The 26,968-nt window shown below is 43.7% G+C and overlaps 3 protein-coding genes across 4 annotated transcripts in view; all 3 read left to right on the forward strand.

Moving 5' to 3' along the window:
- Positions 1 to 1,059: 1,059 nt before the first annotated feature.
- On the forward strand, positions 1,060 to 7,060 carry tmprss7 (transmembrane serine protease 7). Its single transcript, XM_054622755.1, has 16 exons — positions 1,060 to 1,167; positions 1,260 to 1,327; positions 1,506 to 1,699; positions 1,776 to 1,811; positions 1,894 to 2,122; positions 2,238 to 2,362; positions 2,560 to 2,672; positions 2,841 to 2,947; positions 3,165 to 3,301; positions 3,718 to 3,825; positions 3,964 to 4,071; positions 4,153 to 4,269; positions 5,315 to 5,510; positions 6,069 to 6,337; positions 6,629 to 6,765; positions 6,899 to 7,060. The coding sequence occupies exons 1-16, from the start codon at positions 1,075 to 1,077 to the stop codon at positions 7,058 to 7,060; spliced, it is 2,199 nt and encodes a 732-aa protein (XP_054478730.1). The 5' UTR covers positions 1,060 to 1,074.
- Positions 7,061 to 7,805: 745 nt separating this feature from the next.
- On the forward strand, positions 7,806 to 15,392 carry LOC129110622 (suppressor of tumorigenicity 14 protein homolog). The gene is given in 20 exon segments (XM_054622760.1): positions 7,806 to 7,901; positions 8,416 to 8,494; positions 8,497 to 8,583; positions 8,691 to 8,815; positions 9,943 to 10,010; positions 10,150 to 10,343; positions 10,737 to 10,832; positions 11,029 to 11,248; positions 11,333 to 11,475; positions 11,627 to 11,724; positions 11,905 to 12,014; positions 12,194 to 12,327; positions 12,485 to 12,589; positions 12,751 to 12,861; positions 12,944 to 13,057; positions 13,190 to 13,309; positions 13,416 to 13,599; positions 13,958 to 14,229; positions 14,344 to 14,480; positions 15,056 to 15,392. Coding segments are annotated over 20 exon segments (2,646 nt in total). The 5' UTR covers positions 7,806 to 7,820; the 3' UTR covers positions 15,224 to 15,392.
- A 1,822-nt stretch (positions 15,393 to 17,214) lies between these two features.
- The window catches only part of flt1 (fms related receptor tyrosine kinase 1), a 31,388-nt gene continuing 21,634 nt past the window's right edge, over positions 17,215 to 26,968 (forward strand). For both annotated transcript variants that reach the window (XM_054622741.1, XM_054622742.1), the window contains exons 1-4: positions 17,215 to 17,575; positions 20,141 to 20,237; positions 21,030 to 21,235; positions 23,552 to 23,676. In XM_054622741.1, the coding sequence (XP_054478716.1) occupies positions 17,518 to 17,575; positions 20,141 to 20,237; positions 21,030 to 21,235; positions 23,552 to 23,676 (486 nt within the window). In that variant the 5' untranslated portion in view covers positions 17,215 to 17,517. The remainder of the gene's footprint in view (positions 17,576 to 20,140; positions 20,238 to 21,029; positions 21,236 to 23,551; positions 23,677 to 26,968) is intronic.

Here is a 26,968-nt window from a genome sequence, read left to right on the forward strand (position 1 = left end):
CTTTAACACTCTTTTTGTCATGTTGCTTGATTAAATGTGTAAAATAGATTAAACTTTTTTTTTTCCCGTGGGAATCTATATCCCACTTACTTGTGATGGATTAAGTGCCGCATGCACAGTATGGGATGACACTGAATGAATAATATATGTTCGTCGGGTAACTCAATGAGAGCCGAGCGCTGCGTCTGATGGAGTGGCTGTCAGGCTTTCTTCTCAAGCCAAAGTGACCAGTAATGGAGCATCATTACTGGAGCATCATTACTGGAAGACACAAGCTTACGTCACTGTTGGCAGATCAACAGTTAAATGTGAGGGCTTTGTTTAAATTTATGAACAGTGGTGTTCTCTCAGTGCATGCTGTGACCTTGTACCATTTTAATACTTGCTCACCAATGTCTCTGTGCATTCTGGATAGATTAGCATTTTGCTCAGCCTACTGTAATCTAAACTAGCTGACCTGGATAAGGTACAGTGATAAGAGATGAATGGTAATCAAGGTAATGCGCTCTTGATCTTTTTCCAGGAGTTTAACCTCTTGTGGTCTTCAAAGAGCTCTCTTGTGCCCTTTTGTCCCAACACTGAATCCTGGAAATCATCAAGAGTCTATCAAGAGACTTGTGCTTTGCACATCATTTCAGCATCATTAACCACATCCCTATTAGAATCCACACAGATTGAAATGACAAATGTGTCCCTCCCATCCTTGGCTGTAGATTGCAGAGGTCTCTGTGGAGGTGTCCACAGTTGACCACACTCTGCAGAAGATCTGCAGGAAGTACAGGAAGACTAGACGGAAGCCCAAGGGACTCAAGAGGCTGCAGGCCCGTCTGTTGAGCATCCCTCACCTGGCTGTCATCATCGCGGCGGTGGTGTTTGTGGTGGTGATTATCATGTGGTCGCTGCTGTGGGTCTTCATATGTAAGTGAGAGGATTCTGATACTTAAGTCACATATTAATATCTTTATATTGATGATTTCAAGACTGCATCAAAGTGAAACTGCACCATTTAATGCAAGTCTTGACTTGATTTACTTAGTTCGCAGGGAAAGCAACAGTGGAGCGTATTTTGCCGGTATGTTCCGTGTTGCCAACGTGGAGTTCATCCCAGAGTACCGACAGGCAGAATCCAATGAGTTTGTATCCATGGCAAACAAAATACAACACGTGGTACGTAATGATGTAACCCTGTTATTTACACGATGGTTAGTGCTAAACCAGGATCTGAAGGAGTCTTACAGTTAATTCCTGGTGTCTCGTAGGTGAGCAATGTGTACAAGGTGTCCTCAGTGGCCAGACTCTACAAGCAAGCTGTCATTTCAGACCTCAGGTACAGTGGGCCTGTTAGTCATCATCATCATCATCATCATCAAAAAGAGTTCCAGCTGATATTTATGATTAGCTTTGTGCTTTTGATGCCAGTTTCAAGCAGCAACACTTATTTACAGCTGAGCAACACACCCTGTTCTTAAAGTGTGTTAATGTAAACTCTATTTTCGTCCACTCAGTAACAACGACAAGGGTGGTGTGCTGGTTCATTTCTGGATGGTGTTTGTGGTCCCTCGATTAAAGAGCCCTGCAGTGTGTGAGGAGTGTGTGGAAGCCATTTTCAGAGACTCAGTCCACACCAGCATGATGAACAGGTCCTCTGTAGGCTATCTGCTGGGTCTCCCAGTGGACATAGACTCCATCCTCATCAATGGTGCGTCAGTGTGTTTACCCGTGCATCCGAATGAGTGTGTATCAATGCAGAGATTGATTATTGTGTCTTCCTCCAGCTGTTCAGCGATCAGATTATTCATCAAATGGAGCAGGTAGGAGATGATACTTAAGTGCAATAAGAGTTACACTGTATGTCGTAGTGTGTGTATCCATGGAGGTTTTTTCTGGTCCCAGGCTCACAGTGTGTAGATAAGCTGTATGCCAACCTTCCTGGGATGAGCGTCCCTTTAAACGTCTTCTCGTCGTGGGGTGGTGTGAATTGCCATGTAAAACTCACCGCTGCCCCCGGCTCTCTGATCCGTCTGACTGTCACCTCCTTCCTCATCGAGCCCAGCGACTGTGTGAATGATGCCCTGACCGTGTACGACGCCCTGCTGCCCATGAGAGGGCGCATTCTGCACAGGTCTGTTTTTTTTTTTTTTTTAAAGCAATTCCAAATTCTTTAATGCCATACGTCACTGTGTTTTCTCTAAAAACATCAACTTTACATAAACTAAAGTGTGTCTCTGTCTCTGCAGGATGTGTGAGCCAGTGTCCAGCTCATTCTCCCTGGTGTCTACTTCAAATGTCATGCTTCTGTCCTTCAGAATGACCAATGGCAACAAGAGCTTCAGAGGACACTTTGAGGCCATTGCTGAAGAAAGTATGACACATTCACCTCGTTACTTTATATGCCAGTGGTTCCCATCTTTATTTGGCTTTGTGAACCCCTATATACATCTCCCCTGTTTCATTTATCATCTTCTGATCCCTGATATTTATCTAGAGACCACTTTGGGATTCAACAGTACTGGCTTGGGATGAAAGTATATTCATTGAGTCTTGCTCTGTCTCTCTCAGTGTGTATGTCTCAAATTGAGACCCACTTAGAGCCTGACATCACTGGTCAAATCTACAGCCCCTTCCACCCCAGCCTTCTGCCCCCACAGTGCTTCTGCACCTGGAAGTTCGAGGTACAACACACACACACACACACACACACACACACACACACACACACACACACACACACACACACACACACAACACACACACACATACATGACTTGTTGAACTGTGGCTAAGTTTTTCTTTACTGGTGACTTCAAATAGCTTTTATTGATTGTGTACTTTTTTCCTAGACCCCTAACAGTGCTTTAGGAGTTGCGCTGCAGTTTCAGAACTATGTATTGAAACCAAAGGAAGTGAAGGGCTGTGAACATGGCTGGTGGAAGGTCAATGAAATCATGTATGTGGGCATAAGTTTAAAACTTTACACTGTATTCAATACACAAGTATTTCAGATAATTGTGTCCCTTTCCACAAATATCTACAATCATAGACAGTATCTGATATATGCTATATTATTTAGCCGTTAAGTTTTTTTTTTTACATTGAATTAAATTATTTTTCATCCCATGACAATACCCTGTGATGTTTTTTTGATGGTTTCTTTCCCTCCACAGTTTCTGTGGCAGCTACGTGGGACACCACACGGTGTTTCGGATCGCTGACCACAGCCCAGAGGTGGAGTTTCGCTGCAGCTCACGTAACTCTGCTCAGCCTTTTCAGGCGTCTTACAGCAGCTACAATATCAGCCTACGTAAGCACTGCCCGGCCCAAAGCATGACTCATTATTACAGCCAGGATACACTGTAGGAAATGACAAATCATAGGGGTTTCATTGTACTTCAGTGTGGATGTGAGTTAATGACTTTGATTCTTAAAATTACACTCTACTTTACAAAGAGAAAACATTGGAAAAATAGACATAAAAATACTTTATGTACATTTTCAAACTTCATATGAAAACATGGACAACGTGGACCTCGTTTAGAGAACTTGAAAGCATTTAAGTAGATTTATTTTTGCCAATGTAGCTTTTTTGTCATTCACATCATTTTGAGCGGCATAAACATGGAATCATCTCGTGGTGTCTTTTAGTCACTAGAGTAGAAATAAAGCAGCAAAAGCAACTTTTGTTAATGCACTTCATTTGTCCAATTTCCTGTGCACCAGCCTGTCCAGAGAGCCACTTCCTGTGCTCCACAGGGCTTTGTGTGGAAAAGAGTCGACGTTGTGACGGCCTGGACGACTGCCAGGATGAGAGTGACGAGGTCTTCTGCTGTAAGTTTTCCTATAAGTTACATATTTCTGGTTGCTTAAAAGCCCAAATGGCACTGTGAAGTATTGATAACGCATGATACTGTTTTGAATATATTTAGCATAAATCACACATTGGAAAAATGTTGCATGTCTTCACAGCGAGGCCGACAAAGAACTGCGGAGGCAACAGTCCTCTGCATCCATTGTTTGTATGCAATGGAGAGACAGACTGCATCAATGGAATAGATGAGATCAACTGCACTCAGGGTAGGAATCTTTACAAACAATCTATGTCCCCTTTCACTCTGTAACCAGTAATAATTGCAATATGTTCTCTGCTTTTGTCAGAAACAACCTGCTCTGCAATCAGGTATCAATGCAACAGTGGCTCCTGCATCTTAAAGAAAAACGCAAAGTGTGATGGTGTTCTTGACTGTCAGGACCACAGTGATGAGGCTGATTGTGGTGAGCGCTCTGCATTACCTGGTCCATGTGCACATCTTGAAGTGGCAGCAAAAAGAAAATAATAATAATATCACTTCAGATTATTGTATATTTTTGTAATAATTATTGGACCTTGGATCTTTAAAATGTCAACATGTGATATAAAGCAAAACTGCTTATTTATTGTAAGACACTTTATCTATACTCTTAAACATTCACTTTCAAGAATTTTACATTTTAATAACTCAACTATTCTGCCCTCCATCATTTAACATTTTAACATCAACAACATTGTATTCTGTCAGGAACATTTCTTAAAGTTGTATTTTACTCAAACTTATAGCAGTTCAATGATTTATCAACTAAGCCTGGATCACACACATTTGGTTATGTCCCACCTGAGTTGTTGGCTCATAATGAAGCAACTGATACATGGTGATTATAGTGCCGCTCCACTGCCAGTTCTCTGCCAGATCCTTCATGTGGCTTCATGAGAATGTTGTCGTTATTTTATAATCCACTGGGCCGCATGCACCAAACCTGCTGACCTGCAGCAGAGAGGTGACCCAGCTGTAATGGCTCTCTCTGTTAGCAGTTATTTCATCATGATGGGGTCTCAAGGTGATGGGAACAGGCTTGACTTTGATCACTCACTGATACGGGACATGACTGTACATGCACAAACACACACACACACACACACACACACACACACACACACACACACACACACACACACACACACACACACACACACACACACGTCAAAGCTCTACTTTTTAATAAGGCGGCAGCAGTCATGGTGATGATTAAGCATATCAGCATAACAAACACACACTCGTACTGATAACCAACACTGATACAAGCACCCTGTGGACATATAAGTTCCTAATAGATGTATAAACTGCACATAATCACAATAATAGTAATTTGAGCTCATTGAGGGATTTGTAATATACTGCACATGTCCATGTATATTTTGTTATGTTCTCCTTTACAATTAAACCAGAGTCTAGTATAATATAACCAGTATCAGCAACAGAATCCATCTCTGTGTGCTCCTCAGCCTGTGGTCGTCCCTCCTCCGTGAAGAATGTTGGTTCATCTCCAGGACAAGAGCGTATCGTGGGTGGAGATAACTCTGTGGAGGGGGAGTGGCCGTGGCAGGTCAGCCTCCACTTCTCTGGTAACCTGTACTGTGGTGCTTCTGTCCTCTCCTCTGATTGGCTCATCTCAGCAGCACACTGCTTCAGCAAGGAAAGGTCAGTCGCTCATACTCCTGTTGTGGTTACATGATCACAGATTTGATTTGCCTATGTGTGGACACAAGTTGTGAACATTTTAGCGAAGGTCTGTCTTTCCTTCTTAGATGTTTTATTTGAATGTTTTTTCAGAAGATGTGAAAACATGCATCATTTAACAAAAAAGAAAAGAAAGAAACGAAAGAAAGAAAACATAATGTTTTGAAGCAGAAATTAGTTTTATATACTTATCCCTTTAATCATCTTGTGACCCCTCAGATTCATCTTGGGACCACTTGCAGGTCCCAACCCTCATGATGGGAACCTCTGTGTTATAATAATGTCTAAATGTTTCCAAAAATAACAAAAATAAAAGAATATTCAATTGCACTCAAGATTAAATAATACTTGTAATATTAATACTAGTAATTCATATTTTTAAGTTATTATTCAACTTTAAACAGCAATCAACAGGTGATGATGATGCATGGATGTCATCTGGTTTCAAGTTTTATTAGAGACAGTATGGATACAAAAGGCTTTCTTCCAGTGACCCTTGACCTCTGACCTCTCCACCAGGCTGTCTGACCCGCGGTACTGGAGCGCCCACCTCGGCATGCTGACCCAGGGCAGTGCCAAACACGTGGCGGAGATCCAGCATATCGTGGTGCACGAGTATTACAACGCGTACACGTTCGACTATGACATCGCCCTGCTGCAGCTGAAGAAGCCCTGGCCTCCCTCCCTCGGCCTGCTGGTCCAGCCTGTGTGCCTTCCACCCTCCTCCCACACTGTCACTGACAGCCACCGCTGCTTCGTCACCGGGTGGGGATACCGCTCTGAGGAAGGTGAGCTCAGTGACTTTCATACTTTAATATAACCATGATTTCCTTTGGGGGGGTTTGTCTGACTGGGCTAGTGTACACAGCCTTCTATAAACATCACGCTATAATGCAGTCAGTAATAAAAACCTAATGTTATGTACAGTATTGCTCCTGTGCTGCTTTGTTCCAGCTCCATTTGGGAAAAGAGCATCTTTATCAACTCCTGCACTCTTTATGAGCTACTACTAATGTCAGATGTGTCAATATTCATATCTGTCATTTGCATGAACCTATGTCCGTATTGCCCCCCTGCAGACAAAGTGCTGCCCTCAGTGCTGCAGAAAGCAGAGGTGTCCCTACTGAGCCAGACTGAGTGTAAGAAGAGCTACGGACCGGTCTCATCACGCATGCTGTGTGCCGGGGTGTCCTCTGGAGAGCGGGACGCCTGCAGGGTGAGCTCCCATCTGACTGAATCACCCACAATTACCTGCATTTTGATTTAAACTAGTTGATGTGAAGCTTTGAAAGTTGGTGTATACTTTTTGAATGTTTTTTTATGCAACGACTGCACTTTTTGTTTCTCAGGGCGATTCCGGGGGTCCTCTGTCCTGTCAGGGTCCGGGCGGGGGTCGCTGGTTCCTGATTGGCATCGTCAGCTGGGGGGCGGGCTGTGGCAGACCAAACCTGCCTGGGGTCTACACCAGGGTCAACAAGTTCACCTCCTGGATCTACAGCCATATCAGCTGACATGATGAAACTCTTATTCATCCAGTGCCAGCAGACGTTTAAACATTCTGTCGCTCACACCAAATAATAAAAGCATCAACAGTGCAGTGAACTTTTATTCTTTCCTTTTATGTGTTATTAATGTGTGAATAAGGCAGACACCCCCAACAAAGCACACAGGAAGCGCCTTGGAAGATTTGAATTAAAATGAAGTATCTTTGCTGCATTCCTCCCTCCAAGTCTTGGACTTTAAACCCATCTTATGTCCTTTTACACCCTCATAGTCGTCAAGTTTGATGCCAAACGTTTTAATTGCAGGTTAACTTTGAGCCCTCAATGGATCATCCAAGGAGCACAGCAGCCGAGCTCCAGGTGTTATTCCTCGGACACGTTTCCATCAAGCACCCCTTTGTCCCCCTTAACTTAACTCCCGCATACACAGCGAGGAGGTTTACCCACAATACCTGTTGTAGGGATTGTGGGCTTCCACCTTCATAGTGCTCTCATTGTCCCCCGCACTGCATTCTGGGGCTCCGTGTGACACCTGCAGCCCAGTTCAGGTGAACGGGAGGTGGTGAATGCCGCCGCATCCGAGACGCACAGCTCGGATTTCTGAGCTTTTTTTTTTCTCTCCAAAAGGAAGCGACAGTGGGGGTTTCCTCTCTCTCTCTCTCTCTCTCTCTCTCTCTCTCTCTCTCTCTCTCTCTCTCTCTCTCTCCATCGTTTCCATGCCTGAGGTTTTGTTGCATATTGCCTCTCCGGAGCTAAACGGGACAGTGCTATGAGGGCTCTCCCCAAAAGCAAAACTTGCGAGGTGTACTGCGTCTCCGGGCATGGACCACCAGGCCGCTCCGCTGCACAGGTAAGCCTCCATCAGTGTAACTGTTTCATCAATATACTGTATATGAATTGCCAAATGAGTCTGTTTAACTTTGGTGAGCTATTTTTTTTTTGTGTAATAGCAAAATGATGCACAATAACCAATAACCATCAAAGCCAGTCAGCCATGGCTCATCTTAATTGCAGAATGTGGGTGTCCTTCCCATGAATGTCCACATCAGGGAGAGCCACCTGATTGAGTGCTGACAGCAGCAGGGCCGTGGGAACAGGCTGGTCTAGCCACGCTTTGTCTGCTCCCCGGGGAATCCTGCCAACCCCTTAAATGTTTTAGGAGATCCTTTCAGCTCAGAGATGCTCACCGTTACTCTCACTGAATCACTGTCTGCTCGGCCATTAAATCCACTTCTCATTGATTTTTGGCTGCATTCTCCTTTAATGCTTTGCACATTGGAGTAAACCGCAAACAGTTATATGCAACTTGAGCACAGACATTAAATGCTGCTATGATATTTGAGTCATGCCCTTGTCTCTGGAAGGGAGAGGGGGAGTTGAAGGAGCCCACCCAGTCACTGAGCCCCCCCACGAAGCCTGAGGATCAGGCAGAGCAGAAGGTGGAGGGGGCTCATGGAGGAGATGGATGTTAGGTCTCCTGCCTTTCTTTCCCTTTGCTACTGCCATTGCACTGACTCTTCACTTCTTAACATGTGAGTACAGACCTGCTTTTCTCCTGTCCTTAAATTGTGTTTATTTTGATTTGCACCCAAAGTCACACAGGTGCACCTGTCTCAAGTCTTTACCTCCTCTTCTCCAGCTCCGCCCTCCTCAGTGTTCTTCCTCGGTGGCAGCGTGGAGTTCCCAAACCTGAGCTTCTCCTCAGAGCTGACTGACTCCACCTCCCCTCAGTTCCGCCTGCAGGCTCAGGCTTTGAACCACTATGTAAGTGGAACGATGGACTTGTCTGTCACTGCCTCCCCTCTGAATGACACTTTAGAGTGCTGCTTGACCTTCACGCTCTCAGCTGAAGCTGATCTTGCTGTTCTATCGTTGACATGGTTCACTGCAGCAGGCTACTAGTGTCTTTTATGTGGATCCTTCAAAACACTGATGCCCTCTTTCTACTTCCCATTAATGTCTTTGCATTCTTATTCATTTCCTTTTCTCTTTCTTCGGCTTTGTCCTCCACTCTCTTTCTCTCAGTTTTTTCTTTCCTACACACAACTTTTCTCTCCTCTGTCTCTCTCTGGTGGTGTTAAATGTAAAGCTGAAACAGGAGCTGGGCCCTGTGTGTGCGCAAGTTCCCGAGACCCCCAGGGACAGGGCCCTTTCAGGGCTGAGGACAAGCCTGGCATTTGTGAGTCCAGCTAGGCCGAGGCAGCAAGAGTGAGAGGAAGAGCAGGCCTTCAATAAAAACATTGTCTGTGTAGCTTTCACACAATCAGCCACTCTGTGTGCCGAACACTACAGAGAGGAGGTGAACCTCAGTTTGATGCTGGGGTTGAGAGGGAGAGACAGGGCAGTAGGGCAGGGAGGGATGACAGAAGGATTTGGGGCTGGACAAAGATATGAGAGGGGGAATTTGGGATTTTGGCGCAAAAGGTCAGATGCACGGCTGAACATTCTTGCTGAGCAGTGAAGAAACGGCAAATTGATGTGTGTAAATCCCCCAACCTCTACACTGACAGAGTGTAATGCTCCTTTGGTCGACTGTGAGGGTGAGTTAGCAGGCTTGTTAAGTGGTCATAGTATCTGTACAGCCATCTGTTCATTAAAGAACAGGTGAACTCAAGGCCAGGAGCCCATACCTCCAAGGCTCCTAACTCTACACGGCCAGCAGGTGAAGACACAATGGAGCTCTGTGCTGCTCAAAGTCAACATACACACAAGCAGAGGTTGATACACACACACAAGAACAATACTATTGTTGAACTCAGGCGTGTTCGACCAGGTGTGTTCATGTGTTACATGTGAAAAGTAACCTCACTTGCACCGCTGTGATGTCAGTAAACAGTATACAGTACGTGGTCAACAATCCTTTCTTTTCGTTTTGTCTTTTTTAAATACAGTTCTCAGAACTCTACGAGTCCTCGTCGTGGAGCTCTTACTACCTGCGCTCAGGAATTACTGCCTTCAGGTTTGATGCACGAACAAAAACACCTACTGATGAAATGATGTGCAACAGTTCAAACATAAAAGGAGCATGCATGACAACAACATACTCAGCTATATGTCCCCTGCAGAATAGCAACATTGTTAACCCTTTTGTGTGACAGTGAAGGAGCGGAAGGGCTCAATGTCTTCTACTGGAGTAAATTCTCCGCCCCGGACGATGTTGCCGTGGCGATCCAGAGGTCTGGTCCAGAGAGACTGCAGCGCAGGCTACCTGGCGGCAACAAGGTGCAGCGGGACAGCCGCAACGAGCAGCGCTTCTACATGGAGCAGGATGACGACATGCTCCACCTGCTGGGTAAAGACTCTCACTGTATAATACAGATCAACCACAGTCATATACACTCATGTTGTTTTTGGCCTCAGAAATATGCAGATATTTGCTAAACACTATACAATAACTACTAATAAATAGATTTTAAACAGTTGCATACATAAATTCAAAACTCACAAATGCGTAACATACCATGACATTTCAAATAGAAACATTATTTAGAAACATCTAATTAACAGCCAACCTCTGAATGCTTTAAAAATATTCTACCCATGAATTATTATTATGTTTTTTAATTTTTTTTAAATTCTAGAATTAAATATTATTTCAGATTTTAAAAGTGTATTTATAAGTGTATTTATGCTCTAGAGTTGTACTGAATTTGAGTGTTTTGGCATCTGCTCTGTGTCTATGTAGGTTTGGACCCTGACGACTTTGAATCAGAAGAAAAATCTGACAAGAGTAAGAATCCAAACAGCATCCATAGTGGGAAGTGGCAGCTTGGCTTCCAAGGTGAGAAGAGCATGACTTCTACTTAATATCACAAAACAATAAGATGAGGTTTCTAATGACAAGTAAAAAAACAAGAGAAAAAGTTGTTATCTCAACTTTTAAAGCTGGCCTGCAGGCTGAGTCTGCTGACAGGTCAGGAACAAGTGCACTTAAAATCATTCATCTTCTTAATATTTCCATCACTTCCTCTATCTAGCCATGTCCTTTGACCTCTATGCCAAATATGGCAACAACCGCACCCTGAGCCTCGTGAGTCCCAAGAAGCCGTACTACCAGTGGCGTCTCCGTGTGCCGTCGGGTCATGTGGTTCGACTGGTCGTCCTCACCCTCCACGGTGCCACGCCAGGAAGCTGCACCGCCCACAAGCTCTCGGCCTACGACTTTTTACTTCCTTTACAGAACAAGATAATCGCACGGTAAATATTTTTTTCATCTCTATAATATGTCTCATTTGTATGTTGTATATATATACACATCATGGATGCATTTACCTGTCTCAGGTGGTGTGGGCTGCCTATATCGGGTTCATCACCGGTCATGAAGCTAACGTCCTCTGGGAATGTGATGTTGGTCACTTTCTCCTTCAGCAGACAGAGGGATGGAGCGATCTTCAAAGCTTACTTCCAAGCCATCCCAAAAGCAGGTTTGAGTGCTCTTACAAACAGACCTGTTCTACAAAATCCTGTGATATGTTCATGTTCGTGCTGGAATGATTTGTTTCCACTTATTAGCAAACGTAAAGCAAAGTTGCCTTGGTTTTATTGTGTATTATGTGCACTTAACTCCCCCTGTAGGCTGTGGAGGGTCGATTTCCTCCTGGAACGGCTCTATTTCCTCGCCCTACTACCCCTCCTATTACCCCCCTAACATTGACTGCACCTGGACACTACGGGTGAGTGTATACAAACATACATACCGTACATGCTTGTGAGTGTGAGTGAGTGTGTTAGAAACAGTGGCATAAGAAAGAGAAGTTGGAATGTGAAAGAGTGAATCATCCCTTTTGTCATTTTACCCGTCTACATTCCAGCATGTGGATGCTTTCTTTAGTTGTGTTTGTTTACTTTATCAGGCACCGTTGCCAGGATACCTGATCTCCATGACGATCGTGACGATGGACATTCAGGATGCCTCGTCATCAGACGGTTGTGAGAAAGACTGGCTGGACATCGGAGGGGTCAAGTGAGTTGTGAACCTGAGCTGTGTGGCCCATTAGCAGCTTTGGGTTAGATCAAATACAAATATTCACTTCACTTAGTGTAAATGTGTTTTATCTCATAATTGTTTAAGAGATTGTTTCATGCGGCTGCCTGTGTGAGTTTTAAAGTGAGTTCCTTACTTTGGTGCTCCTTTACATCTAGACTGTGTAATCCAGTGTCAGACAGCAGCAAAAGGCGAGTCTACTCCTCTCCTCTCTCCCTCCACTTCCATTCGGATGAATCTCTCACCCACAAGGGCTTCTACTTGCTCTATCGGGCCTTCTCTCCAGAGGGTAGTAAGTCAAATCTGATGCCTCTCTCAGTGCAATTTGCTCCGTCAGAGAGACTAACTGATACATCATGTAATTCATTAAGGACCCTGGGGTCTCATATCCAAAGAAAGTACCGTAATTCCAGAGAGTACTTTAAAGTTTCATCCCTGTCTATCTCCAGCTTGTCCTCGGCAGTTTCGCTGTGGAGATGGACGCTGTATCCCTTTGAGGAGAGTGTGTGATGGAGTGAAAGACTGCTCAGATGGACGGGACGAGGCTAAATGCTGTAAGTGTTGCCTGAAGAAACTACTGTAGAAACAAAAGGGCTGTACACTTGACCCATGTTGGGTTTTTTCCCACTTATCTGAAAGACATGCTACACTCAGATTTCTTTCTGTCTGTGTGTTTTTCTATGTGCATGTTTGCACATATGTGTAAAACATGTAGCATCCTGCAGGCCAGGTGAGGTGCTGTGTGGGAACGGCCAGTGTAAGCCTCAAAGCAGCCAGTGTGTGAGCCAGAGCAACTGTGCGGACAGCAGTGAAGAGGGCGCCTGTGGTGAGTAGACCGACACCGTCGTAACACATGCGTGTGTGCTTGTTCTTACTTTGATGGTTAAAGCTTATGTGGTTGTTTTCAGGAGGTAAATGTCACCACTTGTGTTCCAACAAAGTCTGTTTGCCCAAGTCTTCGGTGTGTAACGGTGTGATTGACTGCAAAGACCGCAGTGATGAACTCAACTGTACCAGAGCGTGTGAGTGTTCATGACTTCAGACGTCACTGGTTGCACAGATTGATCCATTTAAGGGTATTTTACTGCCATATGTTTCTCTCCACACAAAGTGCCATTTGTTTCACTCTGCCTTATTATGTCATTCTGATTTAGACCTGAAAGGCTGCTCCTCATTCTCATACAAATGTGCCAACGGAAAGTGTGTAAGTAAGGTTAACCCTGAGTGTGACGGGGTCAAAGACTGCTTTGACGGCTCTGATGAACTGCGCTGTGGTAAGTTGTAACTGGAACTAAAAACTGAATGAAAGTCCTCTTTATTTCCAAAGAGAATTGTGCTAACTAATTATTGTGTCCTCCTCTGTCTCCCTGTGTGTCCCAGGCTGTGGCACCAGGCCCAGGAAGCGTACTAAGATAGTGGGTGGCTCTGATGCTGGGGCGGGGTCATGGCCGTGGCAGGTCAGCCTCCAGATGGATCGCTACGGACACGTCTGTGGAGCCACGCTGGTCGCCAACCGCTGGCTCATCTCTGCAGCTCACTGCTTCCAGGACTCGGATGCAATAAAGTAAGAGAGACGCCTGGAAGCATTACATTACAGTCATGTAGCAGACGCTTTTCTCCACAGCGACTTACAGTCAGTAGTATGTTACATATCATTCACCCATTCACACACTGATGACAGGCTACCATCAAGGTGCCACCATCAGACTCTAACTAACACTCATCATCCAGTCCACACCGATGGCCTTCAGGAGCAACTTGGGGTTAAGTGTCTTGCCCAAGGACACATCGACTGCCGAAGCCGGGTATCGAACCACCGACCCTCTGATTGGAGAACTACCTTGCTCTCCACTACGCCAAGCCTCATTATAATAAATATAATGTATGTTTGCTCTGTGCTTATGAATGTTTTATATCTGCAGATACTCAGATGCCCGTGCATGGCGGGCCTACATGGGAATGAGGGTGATGACTACGGGGAACAACGGAGCAGCCACCAGACCGATTCGCCGCATCCTCCTCCACCCAAAGTACGACCAGTTCACCTCGGACTACGACATCGCCCTTCTTGAGCTCAGTGCTCCAGTCTTCTTCAGTGACTTGGTGCAGCCCGTGTGCATCCCCGCGTCCTCACACACCTTCACAACCGGGACCAGCTGCTACGTCACAGGCTGGGGGGTCCTCATGGAGGACGGTAAGAGCTAAAGTTTACAAAAGAGTATGTTTTCAGATCTTGTTTATGTTTTGAAACAAAGCAATAAGGGGCCCAAAATAGACAAGCATCATGATGTTGTGTTTTTAATTATAGGTGAACTGGCTGCTCGCTTACAAGAGGCCACTGTGAAGATCATCAACAGGAACACTTGTAACAAACTGTATGATGAGGCCGTCACTCCCAGGATGCTGTGCGCTGGGAACCTGCACGGAGGGGTGGACGCCTGCCAGGTGAGTGTGTGCATCACTGCACAAGTGTGAATTTTATGGAATAATGATTCGCCTTTCTGAATTGAATTTCAGTTCGATTTTCCACATTTCTCTCTAAACCACAACAGAATGTGTTTGGAAAAATTGAGACTCACACATTCGTATTCCTCTTGGTCATGCTCTACATGTTCTTCCCTCACTATTCATGGAGGTGCTCAGCTATGCAGCTATCTTAACATACTTCGGATAGAGGTTTGAGACTGGAGTTGGCCAGTTTGAAACTGTGAAAACAGTATTGGACAACAAATTCATCAATATCATATCTATACCATAAGTTAAGGTTAGACAACACATAGTGTAAAAATGAATTACCAACAAGTGGCAACAGTGGTTGCTACTAGCAACATAATTAAAGTGACGCTAACTGCGGGTGGCAGACTACTGCTTACGCTCAAGTAGCTCACATCCTCTATGACATTGGATTTCTGTTTCTGCTGTGAAAAATCACTTCAGCTGCTCTGGAATATTTTTTTATATTATACAAGTTCCTGTATATTTGTCCGAATGTGTACCACTGTGCATTTATGTTCCCTCAGGGTGACTCCGGAGGTCCGCTGGTGTGTCTGGAGCGAGGCAGGCGGTGGTTCCTGGCGGGGATTGTGAGCTGGGGTGAGGGCTGTGCGAGGCAGAACCGTCCCGGTGTCTACACACAGGTGGTCAAGTTCACTGACTGGATCCATGAGCAGACTAAAGGACAGGTGTGACCGAATATCAAGTGAAAAAAAAGACAGACTCAACACACATGGACGAAGATTTCAGACCTGAGTTCATCTTCACATTCAGTCATTTTTTTGTCTGTGGCAACAGGGCCAGCAGGGGGATCATTCCTGTCCCACACCAACCAGCTTTCTTTAAAAAAAGAAATAGTACTGAACCTGGTTATTAACTTGACTTAGTTGTTGGTTGCTACACAAGAATTTAGGAATACAGGTTACAGAATAAACAAAATCGAGTTCTGTTAAGGAATCCTGCAAAAATGTCAGAGGATACTTAAACATAAAAACACTCTATTAGCTTTGAGTTTTCACTGTCTGGACACTTGTAGACTGAACTGTTATTGAATATTTACTGCTCTACAGTTGCTCTACAATTTTGACGGAACAATTATGCTTAAGGCTCCTCAATCAGATGGACAGGGCAGGCCAAAGTACGACAACCAGCCAGGTTATCCTGTGCATGTACATGTAGCCAATTACTTCCTGTTTTTTCACTTCTTTACTTTTACTTTTTCCAGCTACATTATTTGTTTTGGAGATTGTGACCATGTCAGTTGTTGCCAACAAAAATCACAACAGTTTGTTTATTGAATGTGGAAAACGTTCTCTCCCTGCACACATGTAACCGTATATATTACTGCCCTCATCTACATTCGTCCATGTACTGTATATGTGTGTTCATGACTGACTGTATGTGTTTAATAATTGCTGTTATTGTACTGTATGTGTATGTATGTGCATTTGTATATCATGAGTTCATCTGAGTCATAGCCTTATTATCAATATATTCTGTAATCGTAGCGAAATGAATAATCCCTCAATAGGAGGTGATAATATATTTTGCATTTCAGTTTTACTGTGATTTAATTTATCTCTATGGTGCCCCCTTTGTACTTTATGCTCCATGAAAAGCGTGATCACAGTTCCCCTTAAAGACATGATGCAGTTGAAGCTGGCGTAAAGAGCAAATGAGATTATTTGGAGAGCAGCTACACCAACAGTTGCATTACAGACACACTTGAATGTTTCTCCTGCTGTCACTTCTCGTTCAGCTCACATCGCCACCCAGTGGCCAATCTGCACCATTGTTTATTTTATAGCCCAAGAAAATGGTGCAAATTACAACCAAGGGATTGAAAAATCATTGCATCATTGTTTAATTCTATTTTATGCTTTTACATTAAACACAATTTCCCAACGCAGCACGTCTCAACAAAACTGTTGTAATTATTGCTGGATTTATTTTTTAGGATATTTATATTGTTTTTTGTTATTTCTTACTATACTGGCCAACAGAGAAATTAAGCTTTTTACCTTTTTCTTAATTTAATTTTGAGGCTGTACATTTTTGCTGCTTAAAATGTTTGTTTTTTTGTGCTTTTGGCTGAAAAGAGTAGCCTACAATATAAGACACCTGCACAGTGCAGAAGTTGGGCGTCAGTATTACCTTATGTGATGTGACGTCATGGTTACCTGTCTCAGAGGTGAGATCAGTATGTTTCTAGTTGTGCAATGTGTTGGGTGCCCTTCCAAGCAGAACGGATGTTTATTTTCTTTTGGAAAAAAAACGATCATCAGTTTGAGATGTGAGGAACAGTCCTGTCCAGTTGTTGGTGAGGACACCACCCTGTCCACCCCGGTGCCTACGTGCTGATCCAGAGGTACATGAGCCTTCACCCACCACCCTGTACTCAGTGAGCACCATGCCTGTGGGAAATAACACAGCTTCATCAGATAGGGACAGGTTATATAATGTATATATTGTATATATTGTATATACATATATTTGTTTTAAGTTTGTCAAACAGAAATGTATATGTTTGGATCATTAGCTTCTTCCACACCTCACTGGTCAGTTGCATTAAAAGGACTGCTATTGGGTGTGCGGACTTCCGTGACGTCATCTATCCGGTGTCTGCTGTGGGAACGGTATAAATCCGCTCCACGGTCCACATCTATGGGAAAAAGTTGCACTGGAGTTCAAGCGCGGTGTCCTGTTGCGTGATCTCCCGCAGCTTTCCTCAGGAAACCAGACATCTCCGTCCACGGACAGACCCCTGAACGCCACTGACAGACCCCTGAACGCCACTGACAGACAGACCCCTGAACGCCACTGACAGACCCCTGAACGCCACTGACAGACCCCTGAACGCCACGGACAGACCCCTGAACGCCACGGACAAGTGCGCTGCGTCTGCTCTGGAGGGTGGGGGGGGAACAGGAATAAAACTGATTTCATACTTTACATCTGCAACACGCTCACTGCACCGGAGGCACCAGAGATGATGAATTTGATCCTGATCTGCCTGATATGTGGAATGTATGGTGCTCTTGCAAAGGGTGAGTGACTTTATGTAGTTATTATTCAATGGTTTATTATAACGTGTGTTTTTTAACTGAGAAGAAAGTAATTGTAATATGTAGAAAATTGCATTTTACCCACGACTTCTACCTATGCTATTATTACACATAAACTAGAGTTATCTTAATATCCAGACTTTACCTGAGAAGAAAAGAAAAAGATGCACAGTGCGCCTCTTCATCACTGCTCATTTATTGGGCAATTAAGTCATCTGCTTGTGTGTGTGTGTGTGTGTGTGTGTGTGTGTGTGTGTGTGTGTGTGTGTGTGTGTGTGTGTGTGTGTGTGTGTGTGTGTGTGTGTGTGTGTGTGTGTGTGTGTGTGTGTGTGTGTGTGTGTGTGTGTGTGTGTGTTGTTTTTCTTGTTTGCACAGTGTGGCCCTCTGTGGCCCGGCTCATTGTGCGCTTGGCCCGGGTTGAATGGACTCACGCAGAATGTTTCCTGAGACTGATGAGTTTGTCTAATGAAAGTTCTGATTTGAAAGAGCGAGGGGTCGTGACCGGCTGGAGGAGAACCCATGTGCGCAGGAACCAGAGTCAATCTGTGCTCACTGCTGAACCGTTGCCTCTGTGCTGTTATTGACCACTTAACATGATTGTGTGGCTAAAAGAAAAAAAAAGAAAAGCTAACAATGTGTTTCCCTGCAAAAGATAAATTATGCGCAAGTAACAAGTTAAAGGATGATATATTTTACCTGGTAAATACAGATGATCTGTCAGTTGGTACAATATGTGCCCTGATTACCTTTTAATTAAACCCATCTGTTTTAAAAATATATATATATTTAAATGTTTTTTCTTTTCTTTTAACTTAATTCTAAATTTAACTAAACCAAAATCACAAATGAACTCATACTAATTGGCCACCAGGACGCAACTGCGAGGCCTAGGAGTGTAATTTGGCAAAATCTTAGCTTTAGATGTAAAATTCTGAAGTTTTTTCATTACTTGTAACCGAAAGTATAACATTATAATTAAATGGACGTTGAGAATGCCATTAGGGAGTCTTACTGTACAAAATGCACATACCACCATCCATGCATGTACATTTCACATACTTAAACATACATTTATCATTTATTGTATCCGTCTCAATGTCACTGTTCCCTGATGCCATCAAACTGCAGACAAATTCTGCAGAAATGATTTCATTTCCTTCACCTTAAAGCGTTTGAGATTAGATGCAGACGCATTTAGTATGAAATGGTCTCGAGCTGCACTTGTATTCAGTGTTAAATATTACTTTTGTTTGAATAATAGTTTTTTTTCAACCTAAAAAAGATTGTTATATTCTCAATTAAGTCATCCAAAATTCCTGATCAGTCAGTTGGAGTTATTTTCCCCAGAAGTGATTGATACGTGTGTCTGGAAGCTTATTTTCACATAATTTGCAATTGACCGGTCTGTGGTCGGAAATGTGATATTTGGAAACAAAAGACGTCTAATTAAGTTAGGTGAAGTAGCAAGGAAACTGTACAAAATTATTTGGAAATGGTGCTTTTAGACACTTAACAGCTTGTTGAAAAAGGCCCCAGAAGGCTTGCAGGAGATCCCCAACTTCCTCCATGTGTGTTTCTCACTCACACAATGAGAAATCCAAGGAAATAGTATAGGAAGTGGTAGCGGTGTGAGTAATGCTAGATCTGTTCAATGGGGTATCCTCTGGGAACAATGATGCTGACAATGAGTGGTACTAATGGACTAAAGTGGTAAACTAACTCACTGCTGTACAAGTGATATAACTTCTCTCAGAGCAGTGAGACAGTTGTGTTCGTAGGACTGTTTTTTGAGCTGCGTGTTGCACAATCTGTAAGGAGCAGTCACAGTGAAGGACTTCCCTGAATGATGTTTCCTCTGTTGTTGGGAGGAAGGAAGGGCGGACACACAGTCGTCTTTATCTCTCATTAATAAACCTCGGCAATGAAGTGGAGAAATTCCTTTATTTGATAAACAAGAGGGACGCTGCTTACGCATTTCCACGCAAGTTGTCAAGTGGCCTGAGCGAGGAGATGTGCAGGGGGTCACACATACTGTGGCCTGGAAGGAATACGTGCTGTGGAGCGGGGACTCACCAAGACCGGTTCTGCAATCAGTCAAAAAGTCCGGTTTAGTCTGGTTTATAATGGACAGAGCATACAGGAACTGTCCAAAGTATTTATTGGTTGTTAAGTACTTTGTCCTTCAGGATTTCCACAGAAAGTGGTCTTGTGTAGATCCGGGTAGAGACAAAGAGCTTTGGGCAGTCCCAATCATGACTCCCAATCACATGATGAGATTTTAATATAGATGCATTCATCATTTTGCCAATTTAGTTAGTTAATAAGAAAGACATTCTGCTCAATGAAGACCCAGGACTCAAGCCATAGTTTAAGAAAGTGAACATCCTGCCCAGATGTCCCAAAAGAATACTGAATAATGATACGTCCATAGATGAAGCCTTATCACCTTACAATTACTGTAATACAAGACTATTCAGTGATGGAGTTCTGGGGTTGTGGCTGCCCCTACATGTCTTCTGATTCTCATCTTCTGTCCTGCCTCTGCAGACAAACAGCAAAAGGGGAAGTACAGCGTCCCTATTCTGGATGTGAAAACCCGGCAGCTGGTCCTTGACACCAACCAGACACTGTGGCTCAACTGCAGGTAAGTTTCAGGTAGATAGATCCAGGCCAGACAACCTTTAATTTGAGCAGCTGTGATGCAGCGCGATCAACATCTTTGATACCTGAGAATCAAAGGAAACACCCTGGTTAAGGCCTAATATCCTTCTATGAAATTATAGTCAAGATCACAACCAAGACACACATTAGAATGAAGCAAGTCATTGAGACCCTACGTTGTTGCAGAAGCAATTTACTCACGGTTTTTCCAAACTCAAATCTCTTGGGCCAAGAGATTTGCAACAAACTTCATTTACATTTGTCATTAATTTATGCAGACTTGTTTGTGGATTAATTTAAAGCTACATTCAGATATATCTTTTTTCAGGTCTTATATAATGTGATATTTTTCCCCTTTTCCCTCCCATTATGTTTCTTGTACTCTCAATATATACATTTTTCATAAAATATCTCTTCAACAGTTACTAGCCAGTGGCCCTGTCAGGTTATTTGTCTCCAGCTCCTCTTATTGCATGTTTTTACTTGTTATTAAATGGTATTGTAGCCAAAAATCTGTTGCTTCCTATCACAATCCCTATAAGTTTCATCAGGGTGATCCAAGTTTTGATGGTTTCTTTTGCTATCAAGGGTTTTATTCTCATTTTCTACACTCAACACAAAAAAATATCACATAATCAAAATAAGTAACTAACTCATGAGGGATTTGAGTTTTCAAAAAGCCCTTTATAGCATCTTCTTTATGTGAATGTGAATGGACATGCAAAGATAGCCAAGTGTTTTCTAAGCAAACTTTAACCTTGTACCTGTTGACCAGGGGTCGCTGGGAGCTGACATGGGCGTTCCCATCAGGTTTGTCCAGAGATGATGTGCGAGTGGAGGAGACTCGCTGTGGGAGGACAAGGCAGCAGTACTGCAGCGGTGTGACAGTCAGCAGCACCCATGCCCAACACACCGGCCTGTTCCGCTGCAGATACCGACACCGAACCCAAAAACAGACCTCCATCTATGTATATGTCACAGGTAAGAATCTGCTGCCTGAGGTCAAAGAGCACAACTGACCCTTCTTTTTTGTTTCTCTAGCTTCACTCATTGAGTAGCCCCTCACTCCTTCACCCCCTCATGCTTATTGTTTATATCTCCAGGTTAAACAGGATGCGGTGGGTGCTAAATTCAGACCAATGCCAGAGAGCCAATAATATCCAAACACTGTTTGTCCCAACAACACATCCTTCTAGATGACTCTGGCACAGTTTCATCCCCCTCCTCCCCTGCCTCTCTTTTCTCAGCCAGGGCCTTACCTCCCTGTTGCCTATATATAAAAATCCTTTTTTACTTTCGTTTACGTGCTACCTCGAGGCCAGGAATAGCCCAGCTGCTGAAAGGCTCAGGCCTGGGCAGAGTTTCCCAGGGCATCAGCCTTATCTGCTCTGCTCAGCCTTGCTTAAAGCATCCTGTGCTTGGGGGAGGAGGGGAAGGGCTTGAAGGGGTTGTGCTGGGAGGGGATGTCGTTGTGTCTCTACAAGCTGGCGACGGGGAGGTGTGTGGAAGTATATGTGTGTGTGTGTGTGTGTGTGTGTGTGTGTGTGTGTGTGTGTGTGTGTGTGTGTGTGTGTGTGTGTGTGTGTGTGTGTGTGTGTGTGTGTGTGTGTGTGTGTGTGTGAGGAGCTGAGAGGGATAAGATGAAGGCCAGTGGCTCAGTGGTATCAAGGGGTAGAGGAGGCACGATGTCTACCCAGCCTGCTCCTCCCTGTCCTGGAGGGTGACGTAGTTTCGGGCTGGGCTGTGCCGAGCATGGAGCTGGGCTGGAGGCCAGGGTCACAGGGCACGCTACTGTTTGACCAACAGGACCCTCGGGGGCCATCTATCGCTCAGGTCACCATGTCCATTAAGCGTCAGACTTGGCCAGCGGCTCTGCTCAGACGTTGCCTCCCTCCCAGAGTCCTCTAGGAATCAAAGCAAGAGAAGGAAGCCCTCAGTCCGCTGGTCCTTTGGGTACTTTTGTTCAAATGTTCAGAGATTTTCTTTCCTTGAATAACACCCTATGGTTACAAACAATACAGTGAGCAACACCCACACTTTTCAATGGCACAGAACTGTTACAGTAGCCGATCTGGGAGGAGAAAGCTCAGAGAGGCCGTTTGATTGCCTCTAAACAATCTGTGTGTTTATTGTTGACTGCAGGCAGTCATTTGCTGAATGGGTATTCAATGAGTGGGTGTGGAGGACAGAGTATGTTTAGGAGTGTGTGTCTGTTTGTTTTTGTTTGTTGCTGAGATTGATACTTGGAAGTGTGTGTGTTTGTTTGTGTGTTTGTGCATAGAGGCAGGTGATTGTTTTCTTTCCTTTCTCTGTGTGCATGAAATTAAAGGGTCAGTTCACAGAAAATGAAAGAGAAAGATATTTTCACACTCAGTCAAGGAGTTCATTTCCACTGGGGATGGGAGGACAAACTCTTTCACTTTTTAAAAACTATTTTTTTTTCTTAGCGGAAGGTCCTTTTTTTCTCTCAGGCTACACTTAGGCTGTCCTACCTTATTAGTGAAGGTTATTGGACCTGTATGTAGCCTGAAATCATTTTGCAAACAGTGCTCAGGGCTGATCAATGGAACTGCAAACTTCAGTCTTTGGGTTAAAAAGAAATAGAAAATATAGAAACAAAGAGATATTAAAGCACAGTGTTTCATAGATGCAAAAAAAAGACACACCCACTTGTGAAACCAAACTTGCACACAATTTTATCTAACCATGCTCTATGATTGTATTGATTTTAGTGGCTCATGTTTTGATTTTAACAATCAAATATTATCAAAGCCTTAAGAAAATAAAACAGCAGCATCTATTAACAGGACACCGTTTCTGGACAGAGATGTTCTCGTTTAATTTTTTAAATGTCAGTTTTCAAAGCTGTGAACACCTTAAACCTAATTTCAATCACCTCCTAGTATGCAGGTGGAAATATGAGCAATGAATAGAGATGAAAAAATGATAATTGAATAATCCTTTCTGTCCTTTTTTCAGCAAAGCAAATCAAACAATCTCTGGTATTAGCTTTTTAGGATTATCAGATTTTTTATCTTTAATATCATCACTTATTTTACATCTTTGACTTTAAAGCTGTTGGTTGTACAAAGAAGGACATTTGAAAATGTCAGCTTGAGCTCTGAGAAGCTGTAATGGGCGTTTTCCTGTAACTTCTGTGAACTGACCCTTGGTCACATGGCTGTGTACTCTCATTCATGTGGTATTTAAAGAAAGAAGAGTCTTTGTTTGTGCTTCTATTTGACATGTTTTTAGTTGGTACCGTATGTGTCCCTGACCGCATCGTTTGGGTTTCAGACAGCCAGCAGCTATTTGTGGATCATCCGGGTATGAGCCCAGATGTGTTGTACATGAAGGAGAAGCAGCCGCTGGTCATCCCCTGCCGGGTCACCAACCCAAACGTCACAACCACACTGGTCAAGGTAAGTGCAGGAAATATGAATGAAATGTCAAGTTGACAAGTCGGATGTCATGTTTGGGTTCAGAGATCTGATCTGTATCATGATCTCTACATGAAGCAAGTGTATGCACTCATGTCCTCCTCTGCCCAATAACAACGCTCACATTCTTTGCACATCATCACTCGTCTCAGGTTTTTCCATCAGGGCTTACATATGCACACAATGCGCCGTACCGTTGTTTCCCCCCACTCCAGATCATTTGCCACATTGTTCTTATCTTGGCAGCCATTACGCTGTGGCGTGTGTGTCCGTTTGTTTGTGTCCGTTTGCGGATATGTGTGAAAGTGTGCGCGGATATGGTTGTGAGTGTTGGTGCTTGAATGCTGAGTGAGGGGGCGAGGCGACAGTGCTACTAAGTGCAAAGAGTACCTGCTGTCTGCGTGTGTGTCTGTTTTTGTATGAGTGCATGTTGCTGCACAGATATTTTCCTTTCAGTGAAACAAAAACAGGTCTGTCTGCTTAAATCTGCAAGAAAACCTTCCAGTCAATGATGCCCCTTTCTTCACTAACTTATTTCAATAAAGCGGGGCCCGAAGCGTCCTGTTGGCACCGTTTCTACCTCTGGAAACAGGACATTAGGTCTGGAGTGCCCCTTTGGCCGCTGACCAGAACCACTTCCCACATCTCACCCTCCACCTCTTGTAGTGGGAATCCTGGCTGCCAACTTCCCCAACTGATGCTTTAAACAGCTGGTTTTGCCTGGAGGAGGAAGCAGAGGGCAGCTACTGTTGACCCCGACAGATCAAAGTACAGTTAATGCTCTTTAATCACGAAAGCTGATCATTAATATGGCAGCTTGTGCGTCACGGTAGGAAGCTTATTGTGGTATTATAACAATAGAGTACTTGTTAAACATATAGAAGACTCTGAACTTTACTGTTTTGGTATATCACATGCACAAAACATGATAGAAACAAAAAAAGATTAAATTGTAATTTACTCCAACAATTTAGTATTGCACCTCCATTAAGTTAAGGGACCTGCTAGAGACAGATTAAAATGAATGGCCAAAAATATACAACTGAAAAAAGTATTTGTTAGACCCTCTCTGACGACTAAATGTCCATGTCTTTCAACCTCCCCCCCAGTTTGTATCATACGCTTTCATTAGAAAAAAATAGCTGGATGAAAAGTCTGAGGATAATCAAAGTTATTGGAATTCATCGTGAAGGAAACATGAATGTCTGAACTTAATTTCAAAAAGGGAGGGGAAACCTGCAAAAAGAGGGATTGTCTATGAACTTGAAATTCTAAGGATTTGGGATGTGAAAAAACAAACCATAAGACTACAGTGGTCACATCACCGTGATGTCACCCATTGATTTGTGGACTACCATTTTAAAAGACTCGAGTTCGGCATTTTGGCAGTCACCGTCAAAGTTTTTTTGCAACCAGAACTAACACGAGAAGGTGGAGCCAAGTACAACCGACAGCTGAATAAGATATTTTTGGGCGACCAAAAGGTCAAATTAACTTTCATGAACTCAAAACACTGTGAAAGCGTTAAGACAAAAACACAGACAGCACCCAAACCAGACAAATCCGTGATAGCGACTTGTCATTCACAAGGTAGCCATGTTCAAAAACATACCCTGCTTTATTGTTTCTACTCTAAATGCGACTATAATTGACTAAATAAACATTATGCTGTATTGAAAAAGAGACTTGATTGAGAACATAGTAATAAATCAAGTCAGAAGTAGAGTCATTTTCTCATAGACTTCTATACAATCAGACTTTTTCTTGGAACCAGAGGAGTCGCCCCCTGATGGCATTAGAAAGAATGCCGGTTAAGGGCAATTTCGCATTAGCTTCACTTTTTAGACCAGGAGGTTGTCGCCCCGGACAAACCAGATCTTACATGACCTATCGGGTTTTCAAAATATGAATCCGATCCTAGAACAGACATGGCTGGACATCACCACACACACACACAAACACACATGAACACACATGGTTTTTTTCTGCTTCCATCTCCTTACAAATGCCTGGGACCTCGAAGGTAATTATTCTAAAAATAGTTCTCGTCACTTCCTTCATCTCCCTCCTAATCCTGTTCTGGCCAAACCAGAAATCCACTCACTGTCACAGCCTCTGGAGTGTTTTTTTCCTGGATCTCTAACATGACCCTACTCAGTGGGAACAATACCCAGGAGGCTCTGCTCTGTTGCTCTCACTGTGAAAGTGACCACAAGGTCCCGGAGGTCCGGGATGCCGGGTTCGACCTGGGGTTCTAGTCAAAATGTCTATATCCTGTAGTAACAGGATGTGAGGAGATGGACTAGAGTCACGTTTCTCATATCCTGACTCCTCTGACCCCTTCACTCCTCCTCCTGTTTCTCCACCTTCACATACTTTTCATGTAGGTTTAGAGGATGGGGTTAAGAGGGGCAGAGAGGGCCCTGAGGCCGATCAGAGGTGGAGTCTGTAAGTTTTAGGACGAGGGAAGAGCATCTACTTTGGTGGAGCTTAGTGGCGTCTGAGAGGGTCGCCTCTCTATGGGAGGAGGGATATCAACCAGTTCACACTGGGGGTGCATGTGTGTGTGTGTTTGATGGTTGTGGGGTGGGGTGGGGGGGGGGGGGGGGTCCACCTGTTCCCTTGAGAGTGGGTGGGAGGCTTCCACTGTGTCACAGAAACTCTAGTAAACATTTCCTTTAGGCTGCCTCCAAGAAAACAACAAGGTTACACAGTTACACAAGTGTCCGTGTCAAGGTAGCCGATTATTATAAAACCAGCACTGTGAGAATACATGCATCATCATCTGAGGCTTCTTTTGGCAAATTGCACTCTATGTTTGCATCTTCTTGAGGCTTTTTTACGGGACCTGCAACTGTATTACCATTAGAAGTGAAAGCAAAAGCCCAAACTCAAGTGGAGCTAAGAGTGTCTGGATTGGAGCTCAGACCTGCAAGAAATGGAACCCAATTCCAGAAAAACCTGCAGTTCAGTGAGCAATTTAGCTTTGGGTCCAAGAGACCTGAATAGTAAAAGACAAGGGGTATATCATTTAATCAATAGCAGTATTCAATGAACTGCTTCAGTTTCAGGGTATTGGCATCAGGACTGAGACTTGAGCTTGAGTTTCACTTGGTAACGTCCTAACAATGAGGTTTTGAGTCTTGACTTGGATTATTTTTTTTGTCTGACAGCAAATCAAATGCTAATGACAAAGATCAGTTTCTTCCTGTGTATTATCACAGTTTTACAGGGTATTGCACATGACATGTGATCATGTTCCTTCCTTATTTGC

This window comes from Anoplopoma fimbria, chromosome 21, assembly GCF_027596085.1.
Source record: "Anoplopoma fimbria isolate UVic2021 breed Golden Eagle Sablefish chromosome 21, Afim_UVic_2022, whole genome shotgun sequence".
Classification (NCBI taxonomy): Eukaryota; Metazoa; Chordata; class Actinopteri; order Perciformes; family Anoplopomatidae; genus Anoplopoma; species Anoplopoma fimbria.

Coding starts and splice junctions, on each gene's coding strand:
- tmprss7 (XM_054622755.1), top strand. CDS start 1,075: ATGTTCCGTGTTGCCAACGTGGAGTTCATCCCAGAGTACCGACAGGCA. Junction 1,812..1,893: donor TTATTCATCAAATGGAGCAG/GTAGGAGATGAT, acceptor TTCTGGTCCCAG/GCTCACAGTGTGTAGATAAG. Junction 2,948..3,164: donor TGGAAGGTCAATGAAATCAT/GTATGTGGGCAT, acceptor TTCCCTCCACAG/TTTCTGTGGCAGCTACGTGG.